This window comes from Vidua macroura, chromosome 1 (assembly GCF_024509145.1).
Source record: "Vidua macroura isolate BioBank_ID:100142 chromosome 1, ASM2450914v1, whole genome shotgun sequence".
Lineage (NCBI taxonomy): Eukaryota > Metazoa > Chordata > Aves > Passeriformes > Viduidae > Vidua > Vidua macroura.
In genome coordinates, this window is record NC_071571.1 from 45,217,074 (window position 1) to 45,242,906 (window position 25,833).

A 25,833-nucleotide genomic window follows, 5' to 3' on the forward strand; every position below is an offset into this window, starting at 1 on the left:
GTGAAGGCATTTATCAAATTATGTGCTCTACAGAACAATAATATTGTATCTTTTACAAACATATTTTGTGCTGAGATACCTTCATCTTAATCTGGCAATTGAGATGCAAACTAGAGATTAATTTGTATTTTGAGAGGTTGTTGCATAAGTATGAGAAGCTTGTTCATCTCTTTTTTTTTTTTTTTTTTTTTTTGGTAGCACAGCTCTGTTGGGTTTTTTGTACAATTAACCACTTAATAATCTTCCAAGGCACAGATGCTGCATTAAATAGGCTTTCTTATTTATTTAAGTATTTTTCATGTTTACTAGATTAAGGCTGAACCTGTATAAACAGTTAGTAACACAGCAGAGCTGCCCTAGCTTGTACAAACTAAAAGCTTCTGCTGTATTAGTAAAAAAATTCCAACAGTAGGGAACTTCTACATCCTGCTGAAGTTAGTAGTCTTTGAGCTTGCTTACTGCCTTGCCTGATGAGGCCCACAAGTTCAGTGTTCCTGTTTTCAGATATACAGACCAACTGCTACTTTGTGATAATGAGAGAAAGCTCTGGCTGCAAATATAGAGGTGCCAGTAGAGTTGGCTGTGTTTAGAAATGTGTTGTGACTTTCAATCTACTTCTCATTTTTCTTTATCATAGATTTGTAAATTGAAAATATGCAGTAAGTCTACAACAGTGTTTTAAATATGAAAGTTTTTTAATGGCCATTTCACTACTGTGGTTGATAAAGCAAACGGGAATTATAGAAGCCAAACATTTTGGTCAATATATCTAAGTTGCACTCTAATAATGGATTACATTAGCAGAGATGTGTTCAGAAGACCAATCTGAAGATTGCCCATATTGACTTGTGAGGCCCCCTGCTATTCCCATGGAGAGAATATAACCACTTGGAGAGGTGAGAAGGTTGGGACTGAGGCCAGGGAGACCAACTGGCTGGGATATGCATGGGCTGAATCAAATATTGTCAGACTTAGGAAGCAATGTTTCTTCATTTACACAGTGATGTGTTTACAAACAGTAGTTAGTTCCATTTTTATTGAATGTGAAATATTATTCTTCTCAACCATGCTCTTAGAAAAACAAAACCTTTTTTTTACAAGAATTAATTCCTCCTTGTATCAGTCCCTTCCACCCACACACCCTGCATATGCACACAGTAATTTAACATGACATTCAGAAAGAAGAAACAAACACCATTTACAATCAAGACATCAACCTATGTTTTAAAATTCAGATTATACAAGTTCAGTGCCTGAATTTGCATAGGAAATGTCTGGTTTGCATAATAACTTGAAAACTATTTTCCTTCTCTAGTATTTGGTTTTTAACTCCATTTAGTTGTAGTTCTTTCTGGAAGCTGCCAAAGCATTAACTCTTAATTCTGGTCAAAATATTTGGTTTGGTTATTTTCCGTCCTCTAGGAGTGCAGTCAGATCTTTTGCAGGCCTCTGGCATCCAAAAGGCTTTTCCCTGCTCTTGCCTTTTTTTTAACTGATTATTTAGGTCTTTCTGGTGGAGGTAATAATGGAGACTGGGAACTGAGTTTGAATCTGAGATTGTGCCAAGTACTTTCTTTAGACCAGGAAGTTAACTTTGGGGTTTTTTTAAGAGAACTTATTTTGTAAGGATTTTTTCCAGCCTGTCATAATAGCATTACTATGTCCTTTTGTTCAGTCAGCAAGGATTTTATATGTATGACACACTGTAGCCAAACTGTACTGTTCTCAGAAACATGTAATTAAATTGGTCAGGAAATTGTAGGTTAGTATTTGTAAGAAGTCCAGCACATGGAAGTAACTCTGACAAGGCCTATTGGTACTTAGGATTTTCTTTCTCTCCATAGATAATGCTTAGCTATGTAATTACCTGCTTTGGAGAAATAATTTATTTTCATTCCTTTCCCTTCAGTATTTTTTTCTTAACTTAGTGCTTCAGTGAACAATGTTTTTTTTTTACGCAAGACAACAAAACTGTAACTTCAGAAGGGAAATACTTGCATTTCTATGAACAGCCTAGTCCAAATACAGTACTGCGGGCTTTCCTGCACCAATACAAGTGTCAGAATGTGAATTAGGGGAGGTAGTGCCTGCATCCTGGTTTTCTTACTACAGAGAAGCATTATAAAACCATAATGATTCAGACTCAAGGATTTTATTTACTCAGAAGAATTTGATCTATGAGAACTGTGTTCCTTAGGAAAGAGTAGACTAAGAGACCGTACTGATTTATTTTGTATCCTGAGAAGATAAGAAAGGATGAGCTACCAGGTTATTTAACAAAAGTAAGACTAGTACAGGGAAATGTATTTATTTCTCTGAAAGAACATGGGGACTAAAGAAACACATGTAGGTTTCATTTCACTTGGAAAATAGCTGAAATATTTAACAATTTGTCAGGTGTAGCAATCCATAAAGTTACTTGTTATTAGTAGTTAAAAGTAATGATGATGTAATGATCCAGATTTATTAAAGCTGAAGTTTAAATTAAGTTTGGAGTGGGATTCAGATTCTGAGAATTTCAACAGCTTTTCTTAGGAGAAGTCATCTGCCAGAACCAGAAATAGGTCACAAGTTTGTATTTGTAACAGATCAGATTTCATTAACTCTATTATTTAGTTATCACTGCAGATATTTCTGAAAATTGGATCTGAAATTTTTGTGTAGTGTCTTTTCTAGTAGGTTTTTATCAGAACAGATCAGAAAATAGTTATGAGTAACCAAGAGCCAAAGATATGAGTATGTTTGAATAGAAGTATTGGAAAACATCCCTCTATCCCACAAGCATAATTCATGTCAGAGCAGGGTACAAAAATCACTACTCTGAGGTCTTGTCATGCCACACTTAAAAATGTTCTGCTGTAACTGGGTTGGAAGAGTTGTGGTGCAAACCCCCCAAGTACTGATGTAGCATATGCTGAGAGAAAAAACCTGGTTTTGTTGGCAAAGGTAGCAGCTGCATGAAATCTCTGAGTGACATAAGCCACCTGACAAATGCACTCTTATCTCAGTCTAGCTGTAACATAGAGCATAAGGATCCAAATAACCTGCTCCATTGAAAAACAAGCAAACAACCAAATCCCAGAAGTCCCACCCAAGAGAGACAAATGTTTTGAAACAGCAGCTAGTGGAAGTTAAAAACAAATCACCATTTAGAAAGATGCTGGCTTAAAAAGACAAATGGTGCTGTATGCCTATCAAGAATATTGGTGTGCTGCCATGACTTTGAGGGGACCTATCTGCAGAGTTGGAAATAAAGGTTTCCTATCCATCTGATATCTCCAAAAATTATTTTCAGATTACAACAGAATTTCCTCTGCTTAATATAATCTGCTTTTGAGGCTAATTTGAACTTGCTGTGCTGATTTTGTGTTGCAGTGAATGAAGAATAGTCATGATTAAATCATCAGGCTGGGAGAATGGTAACACACAGCCTGGTATACAGCAGTATCTCAAATCACTGCATCTATTTTTGCAATGACTGTTAGACTGAATATTACATGAAATTAAAATTTTGATTTAAAAAGAAAAACAGTTTTAGCTTCTACACAAGTCAACAAGTTTATATAAAGACATTGAGGGAACAGTTGCTTCACAGTTATCTGTTAACAGGAATAGAGAAATAAGAGTTTTTTTAATGCTAAGAGTTTTCATAAACCAGAGTGTGATTTCACAAGATTTCAGCTATCACAGCAGCTGAAACTGAGTGGGTGACTCTTCTCTCTGGCTCTTCTCTTCCTTCCTGCCCCTGCCACGCAGTTCTGTCTTTGCCTTGCATCAGCTTCTGTGCTCATGGACCAGAAGATGTGTCAGTTCCACTTGCTGACCTGGCAAAGAACAGCTGCCACCCTAGGTAGTTTTCTGCCACTTTAGCAAGCTTATTGAGTTTAATGTGAAATTGAGTGACTACTAGAACCCATCTCTTTTTGTAATAGCAAAATCATCATTTATATCAAGCAATTTAGTAAAGCTGGGCCCTTAGGGTGAGGTTTCACAGGATGCCCAAGCTGTTTTTGCAGCTTGCTGCTGTCAAAAAGAAGAATCCCCCAGATACACGTTTCCTACTGCTTTCCCTGTGTTTGGTGCTTGCCCCTCTTTTCAGCTGGCTCAGCTCACTCAACTGGCAGAAAATGAACCCAGCAAAAGTGTGAACAGCTTTATGTCAGTTCAGTGAACTGAACTGGGAGGTATCAGACAAGTGCCAGAGCCAGCATGGCTGTGGACTGGCACTGGGTAGACTCAGCGGGGAAGAGGAGAGGAGGGAAACCTCTTTCAGCAGCAGAGGAATGCAGGGTTGGCTCAGCTGGCTCGTGAAACCATGTAACTTCACACAGTAACACAAGCGTTTTCTCATTGTGAGGATACACTCTGGTATGGAATTCATTTTGAAGAGTAAAAAAAATCTTCTCTCATTCTAAGATACTAAGAAAATACATGCATTTCTCCCCCCCCCCCCCCCCCCCCCCCCAATTGGTGGAGTTTGATGGTGCCAAGTCAAAGGTGAAACAGAATAAATAGAATTGGGGTCTGGAAGTGTTGGGAGCCACAGACTGCCTACACTGTGTGCCGAGTAAAGGAATTTTTGTTTGTTAAATTTTTTATTCAGTCTAACACTTCTGCAAGGAATGCTGAGCTTCCCTGTGTTTTTTCCTTGAAATGGAAGGAAAAAAAAAAAAAGTGTTTCTATAGCCATTAACACCCTAATTAACACCTTACTCTTCTTTCAAATGAGTTGGTAGGAGAGTTGATGGAGCTGTAGCAGCTGGAGGCAAAACTTTCTTGGCAAGTAAGCTTGCAGCATGAAAGTGGGGAGGGGGGAAAATCATAAAGGAAGAGCGCTTGGTTAATGTCCTGAAAAGAGAAAGTGTAAGATATTGAAATAGGGCAATGAATAAAAATCAATATTAAAATAGCAGCGGCTGGATCACTGCTGCTATCACTTGGCGTGTGTTTGTTGGAGGCAGTACTGCTGCACTGCAGGCTGGAAGGAGGTTTGCCAGCAGGGCTCATTGGGGGAGTCTCCTCCTCAGCTCCGTAGCAGAGAGCCGCCTTAACTCAATATTCAAATAGAAATAGTCACTGGGGCAAGGCAACTTTTTGTGGGGACAACTGTGTCTGTGGGAAAGTTCTTGCCAACATTGTTAATGATACAGTTTCATGATTGCTTTAAGCCAGCCTGTGTGTGGGCTGGCGTCAAAAAGGGAGGTCCCAGCCATGTGTTTCTGCCGCCTCTCTGGTGCCAGTGTGAGCGTGAGTGGTAAACTGTAAAACTAACCTAGGGAAAAAAGCATGGGAGGGGTTGGCCAGATCGCATCCCTGATTTCTCACCATCTGATTGCACAAATGCCAGCGCTGGCACGGCGGAGGTTGGCTGTGGGGCGGAGCAGAGAGAGGCCCTTCACCTGCAGCTCTGGCTCGGGCTGTCTGACAGCGATGCACACAGTCTGAGGCAGGGGGTGAGAATTTTTGTATTGTTATTATTCTAAATGAGTCATATCATTGTAGCACATTTCAGGATAGAGATTCTGTCCGGGAGGCATTCGGTGCTTAGGAGGCTGGTCTGGCTCTGGCTCCATGTAGGTCAGTGAGGAGTGCGGTCTCTTGTTGCCAGCATATCAGTACAGCTCCTGCCAGCAGGAACGCAGGGTTTCTTAATTAATTTTGCTCCGTGTAATACAGCACACACCTAAGCCTCTGATGGAGCACAACCATAGTTTCCAGTTTAACAGTGTATCAAGGCGTGTCATTAATATACAGTTACATATGCTAAGTCCTGTCTTATGTAAGCAATAACACACAACAAGGTGTGTTTTAGTCAGCCAGCGTGCATACATCTTGGATGTAGTGGGGCAGCAGTGTTGCTGAGGGCTATAACACACCCAGGGTGTGGGTGTATTAGCTGACTAATCCACATTTTGTAGTGTTACTGTGCTTATTAAATACATTGAAGGGAAAATTTTAAAAGTAAATTATAATCTGAATTATGAAGAATCAACCCACTGTGTAACTGGCAGTGAGCAAAAACATCTCAAAGAAGTAACCGAAACTGCAGGGCTACTTCTCCCTTTGAAACTTACCTTTTTGTTTGTCTTCCTCGCAGGTAGCAGCCAGGGGCTGTGGTTGATTTGGCTGTGGAAACAGCCGGTCCATGTTTACTGAGCCATTACTCCCTCAGATGCTGCCATTAATCTTGGAGAAGTTGTCCTGGTCTGAGTCTCAGCTCTTAAACTGCAACCTATATATAAGGGGAAAAGGTTAATGGAAACTCATTTTCTGTATATTCTGATATCCATTTTTCTGAGTTTTTTTCCATGAATCTTAGGAAAGATTCATGGAATCTTCATATTTGGACCTTGAAATTTCAGAATGATCAATTAATTTTAAATTGAATTAGTAGTTACCTGCATCATGTGTAGGTGATTTTGCTAGATCAGGTCTTAATGGTGAGCCATTTTAAGTTCATTGAAGAAGAAATATAAGCTGCGAGTGACATAGATGAACAGAAAGTGACACAATCCTATTTAGGTTAGTGCTCTCAACTTTTTGGGAGTCTGCACTTTTATCTCAGATGTTTCTGCACTGTATTTTTCAGCATGCCTATATACAGCATTCAGTTTCCATCTCTGCAATGTTTCCTTCTCTGAGCAAGAATTAACGTGTTATTGGCTATTTTAAAAAGTACTGGGTTTGTTAAAAAGTCCTTTTGCAGTTTAAGGATTTTAGTTCTTAAAGCTAATGTTGATGGTCTTATACAAACACCTGCTTTACTTCAACTCTGTAACTGGGGAATTTTCTTTGGCTCAAAGAACACCTATTGGACACTCACTGTTGACCTGATGCTAAAATGATTGCTATCTGTTAACCACTCAGTTCTCAATGTATTATGGATGCCTGGTTATATTAATTCCACTATTACTATTATCTTAGAAATTAAATAGCCCAAACAATAACCTTCCATTCCCTCAAAATCACCCTAAAATTTCTTCCAAAACTTTATTTACTTATTTATTAAAACAAATTGCTGATGAAACTTTAAAACATACTATTATATGGACTTTTTCCCTCCTTTAATTAGAGAAAAATGAGAATTATTCTGCTGATGTCAAAGCTGATATCAGGATAATCAGGAATATACTTTTCCAGTAAAAGTGCCCGGGTGCAATCAGGTATTTTATCTTGTGGTAACGATACGCCTGTGCACAAAAACAAAATAAGTTTCACCACCACGTAAAGCACAATGTTTAATTGCCCTTAATTTACCTGTGCAGCTGACAATTCAAATATGTTCTTAGCCTAATTACTGTGCTATTCTGATACAGTTAACCCAATGTTTTGATTCTCCTTTCCATAGCTGGTTGGTTCAGGTTTGTTTTTTTCTTTTTTTTCCCTCCATACCTTGGGTCTTGTCTAGGTTCTACAGAACTTGCCAGACCTATACTTGGTCTTGCATGCTTTGGCCTAGTTCTTAGTTCTTGTAAGCCTTTGACCACTGTTCAGAGTTCAAATAAATAATATAAGTGGCTGTTATATCGGTGAATCATAGCATCATTTAGGATGGAAAAAAACATTGAGATAATCAAGTCCAACCATGAGCCCAAGACCACCAAGTCCACCAGTAAACCATGACCCTGAGCATCTGCCCAGTTTCTGCTTCTACTAATGCAGTATTTAGCTGGTTTGGTTGCACAATATTTTTTTTCTTTCCCAGTTACCTTAAGTATGATAATAGGTAAGCTGTTTTCTTAGTGTGAGCGTGGTGCTTTAGAAAACGCCACTTTTACTACTTACAGCAGGAGGTTGTAGTATGTGAAGGTGTTCAGTGTTCTAGAAGTCTTCCTGGAAACCACAGTTAAAGAAAATGTATCTTTCAGAATGTTGTCTTTTATGATCTGTAGTCCTTAGTTAAGAGTCCTTAACAGGACAAAAAATAAAAGCTTAACATCCAATGAATGAATAATTTCCCTAAGCAATTTGTTAGCAGTGTTAGAAGCAATCCATTTTGGTAAAGTCACAAACAGTGTATTTCAGTGACAGAAGGTGGAAAATTATCTTAATTATTTATCTTCAGTCATGGCAAAATTATTGTAAGCAGATATAAAAGAGGAGTAGTTAGCATCTACGTCTGCAGCTTTAGAACTGGAAAATGAATTACAGCCTATGTTAATTGGAGCTCATTTAAACATTGTGCAGAATGCATTATATGTGTGGTATGGCACTATGGTTCAAAATCAAAATTTACTTAAAAACGGTGATTAAATTTTCCCCCAAGAATTGTAGTTCTGCTCCTTCATTTATCTTTATAAATTGAAAAGTTGGTGTTTAGGAGAATGAATGAATAAAAAAATTGCTTGCTATCATTAGAGTAATTTACATAGTATAGAACAAGCCACTGACATGGGTGTATTTTTCCTGCCCAGTGTAGGTGTGAATCCTCATCCAAAGTTATTACATGTTGTAATCAGTTTTTCTGTATGTGATAGTAGTATTAATGGATATGATTTCACAGAAAAAAAATCATTTATACTGACTTGATGAGATCCCTGTTGATTTAATTTTATCTCTAAAAATAAGTAAATCTCCTGCAGAAAGTTTCTGTAGTGATTCCAGCTTATTCTACAACCTTAGAAGCTATCTAATATCCCAATAACTATAGTAACTACTTTTTGTTTACAATTACTTTTATGAGCCAGCTATTAACAACATGAGTTACTTGATCCAAAGGAAAATAATTTAATTTGAGAAATTTGTGAAGACCAAACCTTGTATGACTGAGTTTGGCTTGGACAGATTGGTGAGGGATAACCACTCATAGTGTGCATCAGTGACAGGCTCTTCTGCTCCTTAGTCTCAGCTAAGGTGAGGCTGCAATAGAGAAACTCTTAACTCTCAGTAGAATTATATCAGCAAATCAAATCAAACAGGCTCATGGAAAGTTGAAATGAAGAGGTATGAGTGGGTTTGAGACTCTATCTGTAGAATATTTTTTGCATTAGAGGTGTTCTATCACATATAGTTGGGAATTTATTATGAGAAAACTTAGAATCTGCATTTTTATTGTGTTTTGTTTTAAGTATTCCATAACTAATTCAATATTGCTTGAGAGTATGAAACAGTGTACTTGGGCAATACTCCCATCACAACCTTGCAAATTATGTTGATTTTTATCTGAATTTCCTACAAGAGAAGTAAAGTTATAAGTCCAGGAGAATCATTGTTCAACTGGAATAGAAAAAGGGGAACATTTCTGGGTGTGTTCATTGGGTCCATTCAGTCGGCTGAGTGGTAGTGGGCAGGAGGTGCTTTATAGCCTTTGTGTACTGCTATTGAAACTGTGGTAGCAACAAACATATTTAAACATCTGTCATCAGTTTTATTCTAGTTTGATTTCTAAAATAATAGAGGGACAGGGAAGACAGCTGTGCTGGGAAGTCTATATGGCAGCACAAGGCTTAGGAGAAACATTGTGGTGATGCTATTGAGACAGAGCGTGCTTAAAAGCATGTTAGCCACAAAGACAGCAAAATAGCAATTTTTTCTTTTGTCTTGTGACATAGAAAGGGATTAATATGGCATGAGTGGTTACTTATTATTGGGATTTTCTGACTTTTTCTGTTGTATAGCAGTTGCCTGTAACTTTAGAATGTTTCATCTGTGATTTTTCATAAAAGGTGTTGTCCTCAGGTTGAAATTTTCATAAGCTATTCTTGATGAAATTTTCAGTTTTCTGGAAAATTATAAAAAGGTATTATATTGTTATTATTATCTGGTTGTAGTTTTAAAAATCCTAGTGGCTTTTGTTTAACTCTACTTTTCTGAGAGCTTGCTGCCTGTGGCAAGAATTTGACTTCTGTTTTGACACTGTGAGTTTGCCATCCCTTGAAATCTTTCCCTATTTGAAATGTTTAAAAAGCTTGAAACCCTTAAAAAAAAGTGGCAGCTTCTTATGTGCTCATTAAAGATTTCTTCCATATTAGAAACAAGTATCTGGAAATTCTGTTCTCCCTGAGTATGTTAAGGTTTCTTGCAGTAAGCAGTTGGTTGTACGGTCCCCCAACAGCTGAGGCTTCCATTTAAACACTGCGTGCATCATCCCAGTCTGAGCCTGCACCTTATCTTCACCACTCCTCAGTGTAGTAAGTGTGCCATACCTAAAAATAAGTGTGTTCCAGTATAGGGCAAGGGAGTGAAGCAAGAACCTACACTTCATGATTCATGCTTTGGGCTAAAGTGAGACAGAGCTACAGAACTGACAGCAGAACTTCAAATTTCCCACTATATTCTGGGTCATGAGAGCCAATGGTCTGGAAAATGTACATTTAATGCCTGAGCTAATGTTTTCATGTCTCTTGATTTATTGTCATCTAATGTTTGAATTCCCACTGGTTGGTCTTCTTCATGGTCTCATGGAATCAAAGCAACAACTGGAGCAAAGTCTGTGTTTTAGCCAGCTCCTTATAATGTGCATTTCATTTCTTATATGTATATTTTCTGTGCTTGGTTTAAAAGTTTGTAGCTGAAAACTTAATGTTTTAATCAGTCTTAAAAACTGATTTCTTACTGAAAGGCTATAAAAAATAGTATCTGACTGATCTTTCAGTTATTCTGGGTGGGATGCTGTGGTTGTATGCATTACTGTTAAGCATAGCTCATATTTGCTTTGTGCACGAGTCTGACAGATATTCAAGAGCTGAGGAATACAACCTTGGGCATTTGAAGAAATTTCAGTGAAAGTGAGGGCAGCTGAGCAGTATGGCAGGATTGAACCAGCTTTCTCATTGGAAGAGAAGTAGAACATTTCACATTTATGGCATGGAAGTCTTAATCATAAGGCCTTCTGAATGTTCATGTTAACAGTGTTTTGTTTGTTTGGGGGATTTTGAGGGAGTTTTGGATATAGTTTCCAAATCTATAACTCGTGAAAATAATTTTCAGCCATTTCAGACACACCACTGTAAAATTCACTAGTGAATTTGGCATGTGATTTACATTTATGCATAGCTTTCCTTTCTAGGAAAAACATTTATTGGTTTGAGCACATACTAGGTGCCTCAAGTAGTCCCTCTGCAATTCTGAAATGCAGGTTAAATATGAACATAATTTTTAATTAGGTTTCCCCTGTGCTGAACTTTCTGCAGCCTGGTCTGTTCTCCATTACTTTGCTGGTCAGAAGTTGTTGACCTTTAGATTATGCTGCAAAATCCATCTGTTGCTGCAGGCTTCTGTAAAGAGAGATGTAAAGAAATATTATCTCCTGTCAGTCAGCCATGTAAACAAACTTGAACACAGGCAGCGGCTCAGTTTCCAAGATCTGAGTTCATTCAAAATAAGGAGGGAGAGGAGAAGCTGTGAACCAGTGTTCCCTATTCACTGGAGAATCCTTTCTCAGCTGTTGTGCCCTACTAAAATGCCATCATCCTATTTTCAAATCCCCCTGCTCTCCATGGGAGAAGCTGCTCTGTGGATAACCCTAGCCACTAATTAAATCCTCTCCTGTGATCTAGGAAGAGAAAGGCCATAACCTCCATTTGCTTATCTCTCTGTGCCCTCCCCAGTTGGCAGCTTCCAGCTTGTTCTTATGGCAGTCTCACCCAGGAGACTTCCTTGTTAGCAATCTGATATTTTCACTTTTTGTTATGTACCCATCAGCTGTCTATTTCCATACCCTAACCACTCTTTGGCATTTCCCCTAATTTAGTGTTTTCTGTACCACAGCCTTTAAGACTATCTAGAGAACTTACCCTCATTTTTTCCCCCGATGTTGGTTGGTGATGTACTCAACAAGTCTTTGGTTAACTGATAAACCACAAGTTTGTGGCCCTAATGTGTTTTAAATATGGTCATTCCAGTAACTTTTACTCATATAAAAGCCACTGATGTGTCTGAAGCTTCTGAGTCAAATTTAAAGTCAGACTGACAAATAGTTTTCCTAATTATGATGCCATGAGGTTCTTGCTCCTTCACTTGCATGACATAATTGTCAATGCCTTTTAATTATGCAAATTTTCCTCCATTAATCTGGTAAGCACACTGTACTCAAGACTATTTTGGTTATGTTCTCAGATGTGTTTGCAACATTTCTAATTTTAACTTCCTATATTTTATTATTCTCTCAACTCTAAACCTGTGATTTCTGTTTCTCATTGAAAAGCTATCATATTCTACTTTTACTGCACTGGCATGTCCTATGGCAATAATATTCTTTAATCTGTTGTCTTTATTAGAAGTTTTTTTCTAAATTTCATTTAGAAAATGAAGAAAGGTTCTGCTTTTCTTGGCTCTAAGCATCTATTCAGAGGACTCCCAGAGTATATACCCATTACAAAATTATTCTCTTCTCATAGTTTTGTGTATCTTAGTCCTTTCCACTGCCTAATTATCCTTTCAAAAAGTGCTTCCCAGTGGTGCTCACATTAAACAAGAGCAAATACACCCATAATTTGTTCTCAGAGTCAAAAGATATAATGTTATTATATAATTGTGTCCATGTCATATATATGCTACAAATAAATGGGAACATGCTCTTAAAAAACTTCCCTCATTTCTGTTTACCTGAGCAAATTCAGAAATGGCACCATACAAGAAATGTCACTCCAAGTGTCAGTTTTGAGGAGAGTCCCTCTGGTGTATGAAATTTTTGGATGGAAATGTGATAAAGGCTGGACCCCAATTAGAAGGGGTCCATCTCTTGGAGATGAGGAAACGTTATGCAGGAAACATTATCCATGTTTCAAGCAAAATTATAAGAAATAATTTCAAGCTGATGAAATAGCCTTCCTTCATATGGGGTATCTATCAGAGGATTTCCTCTTGTCTGCAATCTTCTATTTGTCTTAGAATGTTTATGTCTGTAAATATTGAGGTGCTAAAAAAAGCTTGTTGGAAATGTGTGGTGGTAATTTAGATTATTGTCTGTGTTGTTCTACCAAGTTGATTAGTATATGTTATTTAGCAAAGTCAGTCATCCAGGTTATATTCTGAGGTGTGTACCTCTCAAAAACTTGTCTCGTAAGAGACAAAGATGCCACTCTTCATGTTTAGGGGTAGTTCTCATTAATAGCTCAAATGTTCACCAAATAAACATACATTATCTGCAATAGAGGTACTAATTCATCACTATGTACAAAGATTTTGAGAAATTACTATAATTTTGCATAGGAATTCACTTGTGTCACTAGACTGACACAAGAAGTATTCTTATGAAGAAGAGGGAAAGTCTTGGACTTATACCACAAAGATCACTTTTCAGACTTCTGATTTTTGCCTGTCACACAGTTTGATCATCTCAATCTGGTTTTTCTGTATATAAAATTGTCTGACAAAAAATTAAGGTGTTACAAAAAGATATTTTAGAACAATTTGACTAATTGAGTAATTACAGGTCAGCTGGTCTCAATGGTTATTGTCCAAGAAATTGTTGAGCCTGTAGTTCTGATATACAGCCTATCGGGTAAACCATTATCTAGACTAACATTTTTTAAAGGGCTCCAGGGATCATTCTGGCAATTAACTCTGACTTCTGTAAGGCTGAACTATTAGGCATGATAATAGGGAAGGGATGGGTAAACAGAAAGATAAATACAGTGGATTACATAAGAGTCAATATGATGTCTGTGGAGGGAAGTCATATTTATCCAGTTCCTTCAAATGAGTCAATAGTGTAAGAAGAATTGTAACACATTTGATATAGTGGATTGGGAGTTTGAAAAGGCATTTCTTAAGGCTTCTCAGTAGAACTTTCAAAAGAAGCTGTGAGCAGCCATGACACTGAGAAGTTCTTCTCACAGATTAATAGTAGCTTAAATGGCAGGAAATAATAAATGGACAGTATTGCACCATAAATGTAGGTTATTTTCATAAGCCCACCAGGATCTTTGTTCTGCAATGCCTTCATAAATTACCTGGAAAAAGAGATGTGGGATGATAGGACAAAGAAGTTTTGATGATACAGAATTATTCAAAACTAAGGCTGATGGTGAAGAGTTGCAGACAAATCAAAATGTTGATGAATGGTGACAGAATTGCGGTAACATTTGGTAATGATAAATACTGAATAATGTATCTAGAGAAAAATCCTCCTAACTCTTATACAGGCCTTGAGGCTTGCTGAAGACTGATTCAAGAAAAATGTCCATGAAGCCAGAAATGAGTAAGGAGCTCCCCTGTGGCTGGTCAGGCCCTTTTGTGGACTGCTATCTGGTGTAATGGGCACAAGCTCCTAATTTTGGCTAAGGTCAGCCTTCAGTCATTACTATAATATCCAGTCAGATGAGATAGGCTTGTTGGAAGTTTGGGAGAAGGTATATGCTAGTCCTTGTGCTGCAGCAGCAGGAAAAGGACCAGTTGGTGGAGGGCTTTGGCAAACTGTAATCCAGTGCCTAAAACTGTAGTCCAGGAGCCTAAAGGCACTTGCCTTATCCATCCTTGAGTGATAGGAAAGTGTAAGGTCTGGGTCCAGAAAGGCCACTGGGCCAAGGCACATTGATCACACATCAACTTCTCTGGGAGGAGATTGGAGCATGTGTGTACATCTACTCCTTAAGAAAGTAAAAGGGTACTGGGAAGCTTGTTAGCAGCCTCCTGGCAGAGAATTGAACCCCTCTAACAGTTCCACAGGCAATGCAAGAAGAAAGGGCTCTCTATGTACGCCTTTTCTCTCTGGATCCAGTTCATTCTATCTCTTGCCAAGCCTTGTGCGATTGACCACAAATGGAGACTGGAAACAGCTGGAGCTCTAAGAAGAGGTTTAGGCAGGGAATATAACACCGAGTGCTGGTGTTGTTTCAGCATCTAGGTGAAGACCTGATTGGAAGGCAGGGAATCTTTCCTTCCTCAGATGACAGAAATCAGACCCAGGACTTTGATTTTATTGAAAGGTGGTAGCCAAGTACTTGTATGTCTTTTTTTCCAGCATCTTCTAAGGTGGTCTCTTCCTTCTCACCAACTGCATTCCAGAGGACCATATCCAAGACTTTCTCAAGGACTCAAGAGTGCTGATGTTGGTGGTTGTTACCCTCTTATATCACTGTCTCTACACATAGACGATGAGTGCAGCAGTGACCTCCTCTAATGATGTGAAGAAACCTGTCCCTGTCATGAATTAAGTTGGCTGATTTTGTCCCCTAGGACAAATTTTCAGCACCAGCTCATGGGTGTCTGTGGAAGGATGTCTGGGAAAACTGAGTATAGAATGATCAGGATACATAAGGCAGTGCACAAGGGGAAGAAGGTAGGAAAGGATTAGCAGGAGAGGAAATGGTATCTTCTCTCAAGATGTCCCTCTTTATCCCTGCTAAAGAACGTTTCTTGTGTTTGGTGGCTTTGGCCAGCCGTAAGCATACCTGCTGTAAGCAGCGCCTTAGAACCTACTGGAGCTTTTTGATGGTTCTGTAGAGGGAAACATCTTTGGATAGTCAGCAACTTCCGTTATTTAGAAGGACCACATCCCTTCTTCCTGGCGTGAGGGACAATCTCTTTGGATTTGTCCTGGGACCTAGCACCTTCCCTGGTGAGACATGAAGTTTAGAGAGGGAAAAGACAGCAAAGAACTTACCTAGTCTTGCCCATTCCATGTACTACTGCCAGCACATGGCTGGGTTTTGCTCTGATAACTGGTGGGTTCCCCTTGTGCATGTGGGTGGTGAGGGAAGTTCTTGCAGGGAGAAGGGGCTTGGATTATGGGGGGAAAAGAGCACTTTTAGGGAGGAAGGAAAGAGGGAAGAAGGCTGTATGAGTGAAACAGGTTCTGGTCATGTTATATCAATTAATGTGTGCCCAACCCACTGATTCATATGCAGGTAAGATCAGTCCATCTGCCTATGCAGGTTGTGGGCTTGGTTTGCATGGTAGCTATTTGAGTCCTGTCATGTACCAAGAGCAAAGGACTTTGAGGCCAGGGAGGTGGAGACTTAATCTGACCCAGCAGTCAGCACAGAGAAAAGGTAATATGTCATACAGCTGATCTGTCACAAATCCAATTAGTAAACCAAGAATCACACTAATAAGAGTTGCACATAGTTCATAGGCTAAAGTATGTTCACACAAACAAAATGTCTGTAGAGCAGTGATGGCTAGTTAGTTAATTAAAATGATAGATTTACTGTAATTTATGAGTGAATGAAACCAGATTCTAAATTCACTGAGTACGTAAATGATTGGAAATGATTAATTGGCTTTTACTAAATGAGAGGGAGGACTAGAGAGTGCTGTGTTCTGAGCAACTGACATGTGATAATGACTGCTCCTGCAGTCAGAAAAGCATAATAGAAAGTCATCTGAGTCACTCATTAACATCTACCACTGCCCTTTCTGTAAATTATAAGTCATTAAAGCCCAATATAGCTACTCTGGAACTTAAATAAAAATTTCTACCTTACTAATATGTTTTATTTGATTTTACTATAGTAGTCTTAGAAGCTGAAATTATTTTGAGCAGGTTGGGTAAAGTAAACCTGATCCAGAAAGCCAAAGCCTTGTCTTATATTACTGTATTGAGGGATAAAAATTATTTTAAAGTGTTTCATTGTCAATTCGCTTCTTGGTTTCACTGCAAAGAGTGATGATTTTCCTGGCAGTTCAACGTGTATTTTCTAAGAATAGAGTGAGAACATCACCTCGTTTTTTACAGATCATCAGATGTCCACCAGTTGGGGGAAGTTTGTGTTGGGCTGAATTTAAATCAGCAGTTCAGATGTGAAAGACTCAATATCTCATTAGCAATCCTTTGATCCACCCAGTTCCCCTGGGTGCTGTTTTAGAATGATAATCCCAATAATTCTTCCAATCTTTATAAGTAATCAGTTTTAAGTACAACTCTCAGAAGATAAGACTTCCTGCTAGTTAGTTTAACCAAGAAAAACCCCAGAACACTCCAAACCAAAAAAAGCAACACAGGTGAGCTAGGGACTTTGATCAGACAGGTATTTTTTTAAGTCAGATTTAGTAATTTTAGATTTTGTTTCTACATGTCTTATACTATGCTAGGCAGTCATCCAAATATAGTATTAAAAAAAGGTTACAGAGCTTCAAAATGAACCTCTTAGCTACTTCAGATTGGCTTGAGTGCTTGAAAAAGTGCAATAAATCTATTCTTTAACATACAAAATTATTTTTATCCTGACATAAAGGCAATCTCCAGGTACCTAAGACTTACCAAAAAATTATCATGGACTTGTTTGAATCAACTATCCTTCAAAATCTCCTTTAAAATTCAAAAATCCTCTGACAAAGCACTAAGACTTTCTTTAAAAGTCTCATTGTCACTATCTCTCTTATGATAATGGTTTCCTTAATAGAGTACCGCTCATGTTACTTGTTCTCTCTGTTATGTGGTCAGGGCCTTTGTGGGTCCTTGCTGAAAGCTGGATTTGCTGGTGTCAACAGGAATTGAGTTTATTCCTTTTCCTGGAACAGCAATGAGATCATGACATCAGCTTTGTGTTGTGACATGATTAAGTTTGCACTGTGACTCAATTACCTTGTCCTGGAGGAAAAAGTTGTAAGATTGGTGGGCATAGGAGCAAAAGGCAGGATCTTGTGGCAGGCATCCAGGTGCTCATTCTGCATCTGAAACCATTGTGTTTTTAAAAGAATACAGTGTAAGAGTATGTAATGACTTCTTGTTTAACAAGAATCTCCCTGCCTGCATTTCTGTAACTGTTAATATTTAAATTATTGACCTAATCATGTTAAGTGTGCAACATCTAATTTTAAGGCACACCTTGTTAGTGGTAATTGTGCAACGGCAAATGCAAAACACTGGTGTAATTAGCTGCACATCAGCAAAAATGTCTGAGGAATTTTCACTTTAAACCTCTAAAAGAAAACAAATAGCTTTATTAAGTTAGAAATGCTTTATTTGTAACCTGTGCATATTTATTATGGAATACCTTTATGTGATAATAGTGCTTTGTAATTTTTTTTCCACAGTCAAAGTGAAAATGAGAGGGAAAAATACCCAATTCTCAGCCTGATTAGATCATAGCTGAAAGCTGGATTGTAGGTAGCTGTTTTTTACACAGTTCCATAGGGACTGTCTTTTCAGGTGAAGCCAAGTCTGCAGAAGTGACGGCACTGTAAGCCAGGTGTGAGGTTCACAGCCCAATCTGCATGGGCAAAGTTTGTCAGAACCTTTGCATTCAGTAGGGTTGCCTTTGGCCAGTGCTATCCATTCCTTGAACACTACATTCACCCATGAGATAAAAGCAAAAATGTTTAAAATAAGATGTTTGTTCTTCTGCTCATACTGAAATAGAAGGTATTTTGAGATAACAAAAGTTTTCTCCCTGAAAGACTTAATCATGTAATTCAAGATTGAAGTTTAACTTGTCTCAGCAAGCATTTCATGGCAAAATAAACACAGAATCACAAAGCTGGTTAACATTCAGCCACAGCTGCTGGCCTCATATTTATTAAATTATTTTCCTAGGACTTGCTCTGCACCTTTAGAGAAAAGGCACTTCCCTAATTTTTTCTCAGTAGACATTGACTTCTAGGCTGTTTGTTCAAGATAAGCATCAAAATGAGAATGCAAAGGTCAATCTCTGCTGTATTAGAGAGTTACAAAGAGAAATGGTCAGTTTGTCTTCCAGAGAATGCTTTCCAATCCAAATTAAATTACTTCCTATAGAATAAGGGCTTTCTTTGGAAATTCAGCAGATTTTGTGTTTACAGGACTGACTCTGCCTTTACTGTGTACTTTGCTGAAAGTTTTCTTTTCATCTTTCTACCTCTTTATCTCCACCTTTTAATGACAAAGTCTGTGAGCTCATGCTTAAGGCTCCGAGATGGTGGCAGCAGTGGAGTTTGCCCTGCACGGTCCACCACTGCCTCTGCTTCACTGTCCTGGGTCTCCGCTGTCCCTACTCCACAGACCTGGAAACCTGTCTCAGGCCAGCATTTGTGCAGTCTTCATTGACTGTTCTAGCTAAATTGGGAACCAGGGCAAGTGAGATTAAAACAGGGATCTTATTCTCCCCTTTCTGCTTTGGGGACAGGAACCACTGACAAAAATGGAGCAGACAGTTGGAACAGGGATTTTTTTTTTACTGTAGCAACTAAACCAAGCAAAACCCCTTTGGACAACATAACTAATGACATAACTAATCTCAATTAGAATATATTTTATGAAAATAAGGATACATTAAAAAATAATCCATCAGGGTACCATCAGGGCAAAAGAGTTGAAGAAGCTGTTGCTTGCTCCATTGGAAATTAATGCTACCTTTGCTGAGGTAACACAGCCACCTGTATGGGCTCCCCCCATCTTTTATGGCACAGACTAAAATAGATCACTGTAAATCACCAACAGAGGTGGTTCAAGCCAGCCCACTTGATACTGCCATGTAGTGAGTGCATATATACATAGATTTCATATTCTAGCTAAGTAGTTGGTAATCTCTTGAACTGTTTTAGCTGAAGTGCTTGTGATTGCTTGACTCTTTACTTAATTGCATTATTTTAATTTAGCTTAAATTTAACTACACAATGAGGGAGATAAGCTGGAGTATCTCTGATAACAGTGCCAGACAGAGCTTTCTATGTGGAGAAGATGAACAATTTAAACAGATATTTTATAACTTCTACACTCATTTCTTGACACTGTGGTGTATTCTTCCTTGCCTTTTTCCACTTTGGCAATCATAACTGGGCATTTGCACTGGGACAAAATTGTCCTTGCCATGGCTATGGCCTGCACAGACAGCCAGTCTCATTCCCCTCGTTCCATCCTCTGTCAAGTATTATGCAGAAATGTCATGCATCACCTTTCTTCTTGTACTACCAGGGATAAGTTACCAGCTACTTGAGTTCTATCCTTAAATAAAATGGGCATTGGTCTTCCCTGACTTCTGTAATTAACAGTAAAGCATTATGTTGCCATTCATGCCACTAGTTAGAGACATCATGTTGGACTCACGGCCTTTCTATCTTTTTCTTCTATTGTTGATAGAAGACTGCCAGGTTAAAGATTGTGATTCTAACATAATAAGAGCACTTTATGCATGTGTGGAAATGGCAGTTGATAAGAAAAGATGAAGGTGACTGCACAGCTCTGTGTTGAAAGAAAAGGGTGATTTATCTTCTCTTTGTAAGTTTCTGCTGGAAATCATTTAACCTTGTCTTAAAGCTCATTTGTTTTTGCAGTCAGAGCAAGGCAACTCCACTGTGTTTATATTCATCTGTATTTTGAAATATAATTATAAAGGACAATAGGATGGTATTATGTTGGAGATATCCTCAAGAATTTCTCTTATGCACAGGAGCTAAGTCTCAACAAATTGAGAAAAGCTTAAGAAAGCTCTCCCAGGAACCTTTTCCTGCCAGTCCTTGATGAAACTGACAGTCAGCCAAGAGTGAGTTGAGGCAGAGAAGAAAATTGATGTGAACTCATCAAATCAGTTGTTTCTAGATGTCACTAAAACAGCAGGGCTCATAAACAAAGTGTATGGAATCCAAACACAACTTAATGAACAGGCAAGTGTTGACAAAACCCAAATGTACTGACGACTTGTGGTTATCTGCAGTGTGAGGAGCAGTGAGGGAGGATAACCTCTGAAGTAGCTGTGAATGCTTGCTCACAATTTGGCCTACTGAACCATTCATTTGTGTTAAGTATTATTATGTTTATTTGGAATAAGTAGTGTAAGTCTGTAAGTATATGTGGGTCTGTGTTAAGTGCACATTTGGACTGGCATTTTGGTTGATGGTTGTTTTCACAACTGGCATTTTTCAGCCAGTCTGCAACAGCTGCTCTTTAATGACACTGATAGGGATGGGAAAATAAAAAAATGGGACCTGTTCTTAATTTTGGAGAGCACCAAGAATGAGAAGTCTTTATTCCAGTGGCTGGCATATTATAGGCTCAAGTTCGGAACACGTTCACTTTCTGAGATACCCCTGAAGCAATTATCACTGTGCTTATTTAGGTACTGGGAGCCCAGCATGGTTATGAATAGGTACAGGAGCTGTCTAAAAAGAAATACTGCCATGGTCAGCAATGAGAAATAGGATCTTTTCACACAGACAGCTGCTTGGCTTTGGGTTGTGTAGTGAAACTGGCAGTTCTGAAACCTGCAACCTGTTTATTCAATTCAAAATTCGAGGCCAGTGTAATTCCCAATGACTATCACTGTTGTTTTTGTTATGGAGTCCTAATTCATTGTTTCTGTGGGCACAAAAGTATTGCTGGACTCATTTGGTGTTTTAGCGCACTGTAATTTTACATAGTGCAATACTGTTGAGATTGCCAAGCTGTGTCATCTGTTGGGCTCATCATTATTACTTCCTTTTGACCTCCTCTGTGTAATTACACATGGATGAGTGACTTGCTGCTGTAAAGATACGTAAATGCAACCAGACTTTTTAAATGAAAAACAGACTAAAATTATTCTCTCTGAGGCCAGTGAGAGCCAACAAGGTAGCTGTTTGCTCTCTGCCAGGCAGCCAGAGCCATCTGTCACATGACAATAAGCAAGCATCAATTTCAGAAGTCCATTTGTTTTTGTGACAGTTTTCACAATTTTATGGAAATTTAACCGTTATATAAAGCATAATTTTCCTCAGAAATTGGTGTTTTATAGACTTATATCCCTGTTCAGTCATTTACATTCCTAGTTGCATTTTACATGAAGCATAAATATACTGATCGTTTTTCCCCTAATAACAAAAATCTTTAGAGCATTTTTCTGGATTTTGGCAGGAGGAGGGTGGTTTTGTTTTTATCCTGTATATGCAAGACTGTCTGTGTTTGGTACTTAAGGAAGACCTCAAGGTGTCTGAGTTTTATGTGTCCCTGGAAATCAAGTCTGTAGGACCTACAAAGGAACTAATGTTTGGTGCTTTAATATTTAGCTCAAAATCATAGTTCAGAATGATTTTTCTAACATGATTTTGCTACTCTTTTTAATCTTTACAAATGAGCTTTTCATAATCTGTGTTAATTCTTAATTTAACTCATCATATTCCTGCTTTTCTTGGAATAATAAATCTAACTTATCAAGCCAAGTTGTAGAGATGTGTAATTGTTGTAGTCTTGTGTTCAAGTCCAGATTATGACAAATGTGAGCATGAGCCATCTAATTTAGTTTCATCCTTCATAGAAGTTGATCAATGAGGTTCTGCTCAGGGACAGTTAGGGATTTTGCATACTAGATCAAACTTGAATTGCACAGACAACTTGGACAGCTCTGTTCACATCACTCTGCCTTCATCAAGGCATAGTAGTCTTTTATCTTTATGAGGAGCATTTTAAAGCAGGACAAGGAACAATGGCACTCTGTAGGTATCATTTTTTGGAGGCTGTATGCATTACACTTCAAATTCCTAACCCCTAGCTGCTCCTAGGTGTTTGCCCAGTTCACCTGAGCATCGCTGCATGGCTGTTCAAGGATTTGTGTCCTTAGACATAACAGCATTTATTAAATTGGTAATTGCTTGGTTGCTTGCATGCTTCTCCTCTATGGTAAATGCCATTTAAAGTTCAGCACTTTCCAATATGTTCTGGGTGTCATGGGCTCTCCTAATAGCAAGAAGATGAGTTATCTGTGGTAATGATTCTTACCCTTGCAAGTATATAAATGCTTGAAATTATTTGAATTGTGAAAGCATGTGTGGTGGGCTGACCTTGGTTGGATGCAGGTGCCCACCATGCTGCTTTATCACTCCCCAGCTGGACAGGGGAGAGAAAGTAAGATGGAAAACCAGTCATAGTTTGAGATAAGGCAGTTCACTGAAGCAAAAGCAAAGGTTTGCATGCACACAAATGTGTGAATGAAAGATCTTGATTTAGCTGTACTGGATGAACATGAAAAGAACACATATGTGAAAGTAAAGAAGGTCATCCCTAACCCATGGAGCACATCAATGAAAGTTTGATATATCTTCAATATATCTTTGCAAGTAGACTATTTTGTGATTTTACAGGGAGACATAAATGTTGACACATGTTGAAATTCGAGGATCTTAATTACAGATTGAATTAGTAGGCCATAAAAGACAGTATCATTGGAAAAAGAGTTATGGGAATCAACATTTAAGAAGTATTGGGAGTTACTTGTCAGAAGCTATTTTAGGAGAAAATCTGATTAGAGAAAGACTGTGAAGGATACTTGAACATAAGAGATTCAGAGAATTATTAACTTGAGGGGAAATCTAGATGTGCAATGAGTCTGTGTGTTGTTTTAGTGTTTGTTCTTAACTATTTTTAGTTTACTTTACTCCACGACAACCAGGAGCCTCTATAACAGCTCCTAAAAGAACATAAATGTAGGATCTGAGCTGTGGTAATAAAAAATTCTTCCAGTGGATTTCCCTTTTTCTTTTAGAAGGAGGAAGTTACAAGAGACTACCAGGGTGAGGTATACCTGGGAGGTGGTGGTCTCACCAGTTCCAGCAAGGTGAGGACAGGGAGCTGCTGGGAAGCTGCAGGAAGAGGGATCAAGGGCTTGCAAGTTTTGTGTAAGCTTAGTATGTGGTCCAATTTGGCTAAAGCTGATATCTGGGGCCAGCTGGGATCATTGTTTGGACAGAGCAAAACTGGTCTGAAGTAGTACCTCAGGGAGTCATTGGCATGCAGGTGACAGATGAACCTGTGTTTGCAGATGAGATCACCAGCAACAGGATGGCAAGTCCTTATTTCCAATGCCATATTGATGTTGGGCTGGCTTCTGAACATGAGCTTATCAACACTGCAGCCCTATATGGAAGTCTCCTGTAGCACCTTTGAGCCGTGTTTTGCCAGACAGAACTGCAGTTTACTTTTGCTAATAAAGCTGTTGTGGTCAGCTGGTTGTATAATGGATGTGAAGAGGTTGCCCTATCCAGTTCTGTTAAGTCAAATATTTTAAACTCACTCATTAAAGAGGGTGGAAACTGCAATAATGAATATTTTCTGGGTTATAGAGACATTTCTGAAAGCGAGCTGAGAACAGCACTTGCAATAAAATCAAACTTTAAAAATCAAACAAGACAGAGAGTGGCTTCTGTTCAATAATTACCCTGCAGTTTTATGAATCTTCACTTATGTTCAGACAATGCCCCTTAGAGTTGGTAATTTTACAACAATCACAGAGCATGCCTTTGTGTGCAAAATGTATGTGCTGAAGGGCAGAGAATAGCCTCAAAGTGAATAGGTGTCAAGACACATCCAAAATCAATTAACAATTATCTATCATGTGGGAGACATTCCTTGTCAGTCTGTGAATAGTCCTCAAGCCAGTGTGGCGCTCAGACTGCCGGGAAGCTGGGACGGTTCCAAGTTACCCGCAGGAATGGCTTTGAACTTAGAATAAACCTCCAAACGCATTTACAAATTAGAAGAAAACAAAACACCTCAAATGAAATCGTGGCCTTATCAAAATCAAAAGGTGTTTGCTGACTTCAGTGGAACACGAATTTTATCCATAAAGAGTAAAAAAACATTCTTGAATGCTAAAATCAGAGGTAAGCTGTCTGATGTAGTGTGGGGTTAGGTTTTTTTTTTGGTCACAGATACCTGCTTGTTTTCACATGTATTTGCAGGATCTAAAGGCCACAAAGTCTTTGTAATTGTGTGTCTGCAATCCCTGACTGCAATATGCTTGCCAAAGCACACCTGGAACACTCATGCTTTTGTAAGTTTCATTTCTTGTTTTTATGGTCCAGCAGCATTGCTCAGGCCTGTTCAAATGACTTGGCAATTAGTAACATAAATATAACTTGTCTGACTTGATTTGTTCTTCCCACACACACATTCTGTGTCTCTTTCCAGCTGGAACCATGTGTAGAGAGAAGAGTAGCAAGGAAGCAATGCTATGAAGGTTTTTATCCTTTTAGAATGAGCTCTCCTACACTATGGAGACCAAAAATAACTTGTGGCCATCCTAGTGAGCATATTATGTCCCTGTAAGCACACTGCCTTTGGATGTTCCTCTGCTACACTAGCACATCCTGGCTAGAGTAACCATTAATTTTCATTAAACAACCTGTAAATTGGTTGCACCTTAGTGCTTTAGAGGGTCTTATCCCACTGACCTGCTGGGAGCACTTGTAACTAATGTCAGATTAAACAACTCACAAAAGACCTCTGTATATATCTGGGATTTTCATTGCTAGTTTTAGTTGTTTTGCTTTTGTATTTTAGAAAGTTGCAGCCACAGATGTAAAATTGCCCTAATAGCTAGAGTGCTTCCCTGGTAAATGGGAGTTCATTTTTAACTTCTTCTACCCGGAGAGCCATGTTGCCAATTGCCTCCCTGCCAAGTCCCCATGTTATTCACTCCCTGTGTGGGAGCAATCCAAACCTCCCTGCCTCTCCCCATCCAGTGGAAACCCTGCTGCAGCAACAAAATGTGACTCTCACTTGCCTAGAAAAGGGGAGAGGACTACAGGAGAGCCCAGGACCCCGTAGCCTCCTTGTGGTCTGTGCTGTCTGGACTGGGAGCTTTCACTGGCTGTGTTAGCAACCTGAGCTCCAGAGAGGAGAGTGAATTTGGGTAACTTCATTCTCAACGTGAGGTTTCCATGCCCTTCGAAAGCAGCACTCCCCATGCACTGTGCAGGTGTCTGGGCCCCTGCTTGGGATTCCTCTTTGGGGACTGATAATCAAACGGCATCATCACAGCCTCCACTTGATAGGCTCCAACTGCTTTATTGGTTCTGCCACTTCAGTACACAAAGGTAAGGCTACGTTACTTTGTAAGAGTAGTGCAGGCCTCCAGAAGTGAGAGATCCACCTGACCCGTCATGGGAAATGATGAGTTCATTTATTATAATTCCTCTGGGCACTGCCAGCTTAGTGTGTATCTTTGGAGAGCAATTTATAATGAAATAAATGCATATATTTAGTAAGTCCACAGCCAATGG

The 25,833-nt window shown here is 38.8% G+C and overlaps 1 protein-coding gene across 4 annotated transcripts in view; it reads left to right on the plus strand.

The window, feature by feature from the left end:
• Window positions 1–25,833, plus strand: part of ULK4 (unc-51 like kinase 4) — a 206,844-nt gene that overhangs the window by 171,803 nt on the left and 9,208 nt on the right. For 3 of the 4 annotated variants that reach the window (XM_053974389.1, XM_053974402.1, XM_053974398.1), the window contains exon 35: window positions 23,592–23,843. The exons of the other annotated variant lie outside the window; for it this stretch is intronic. In XM_053974389.1, coding sequence (XP_053830364.1) covers window positions 23,592–23,837 — 246 coding nt within the window. In that variant the 3' untranslated portion in view covers window positions 23,838–23,843. Of the gene's footprint in view, window positions 1–23,591; window positions 23,844–25,833 lie in introns of those variants that run through there. 4 annotated transcript variants of the gene reach the window in all.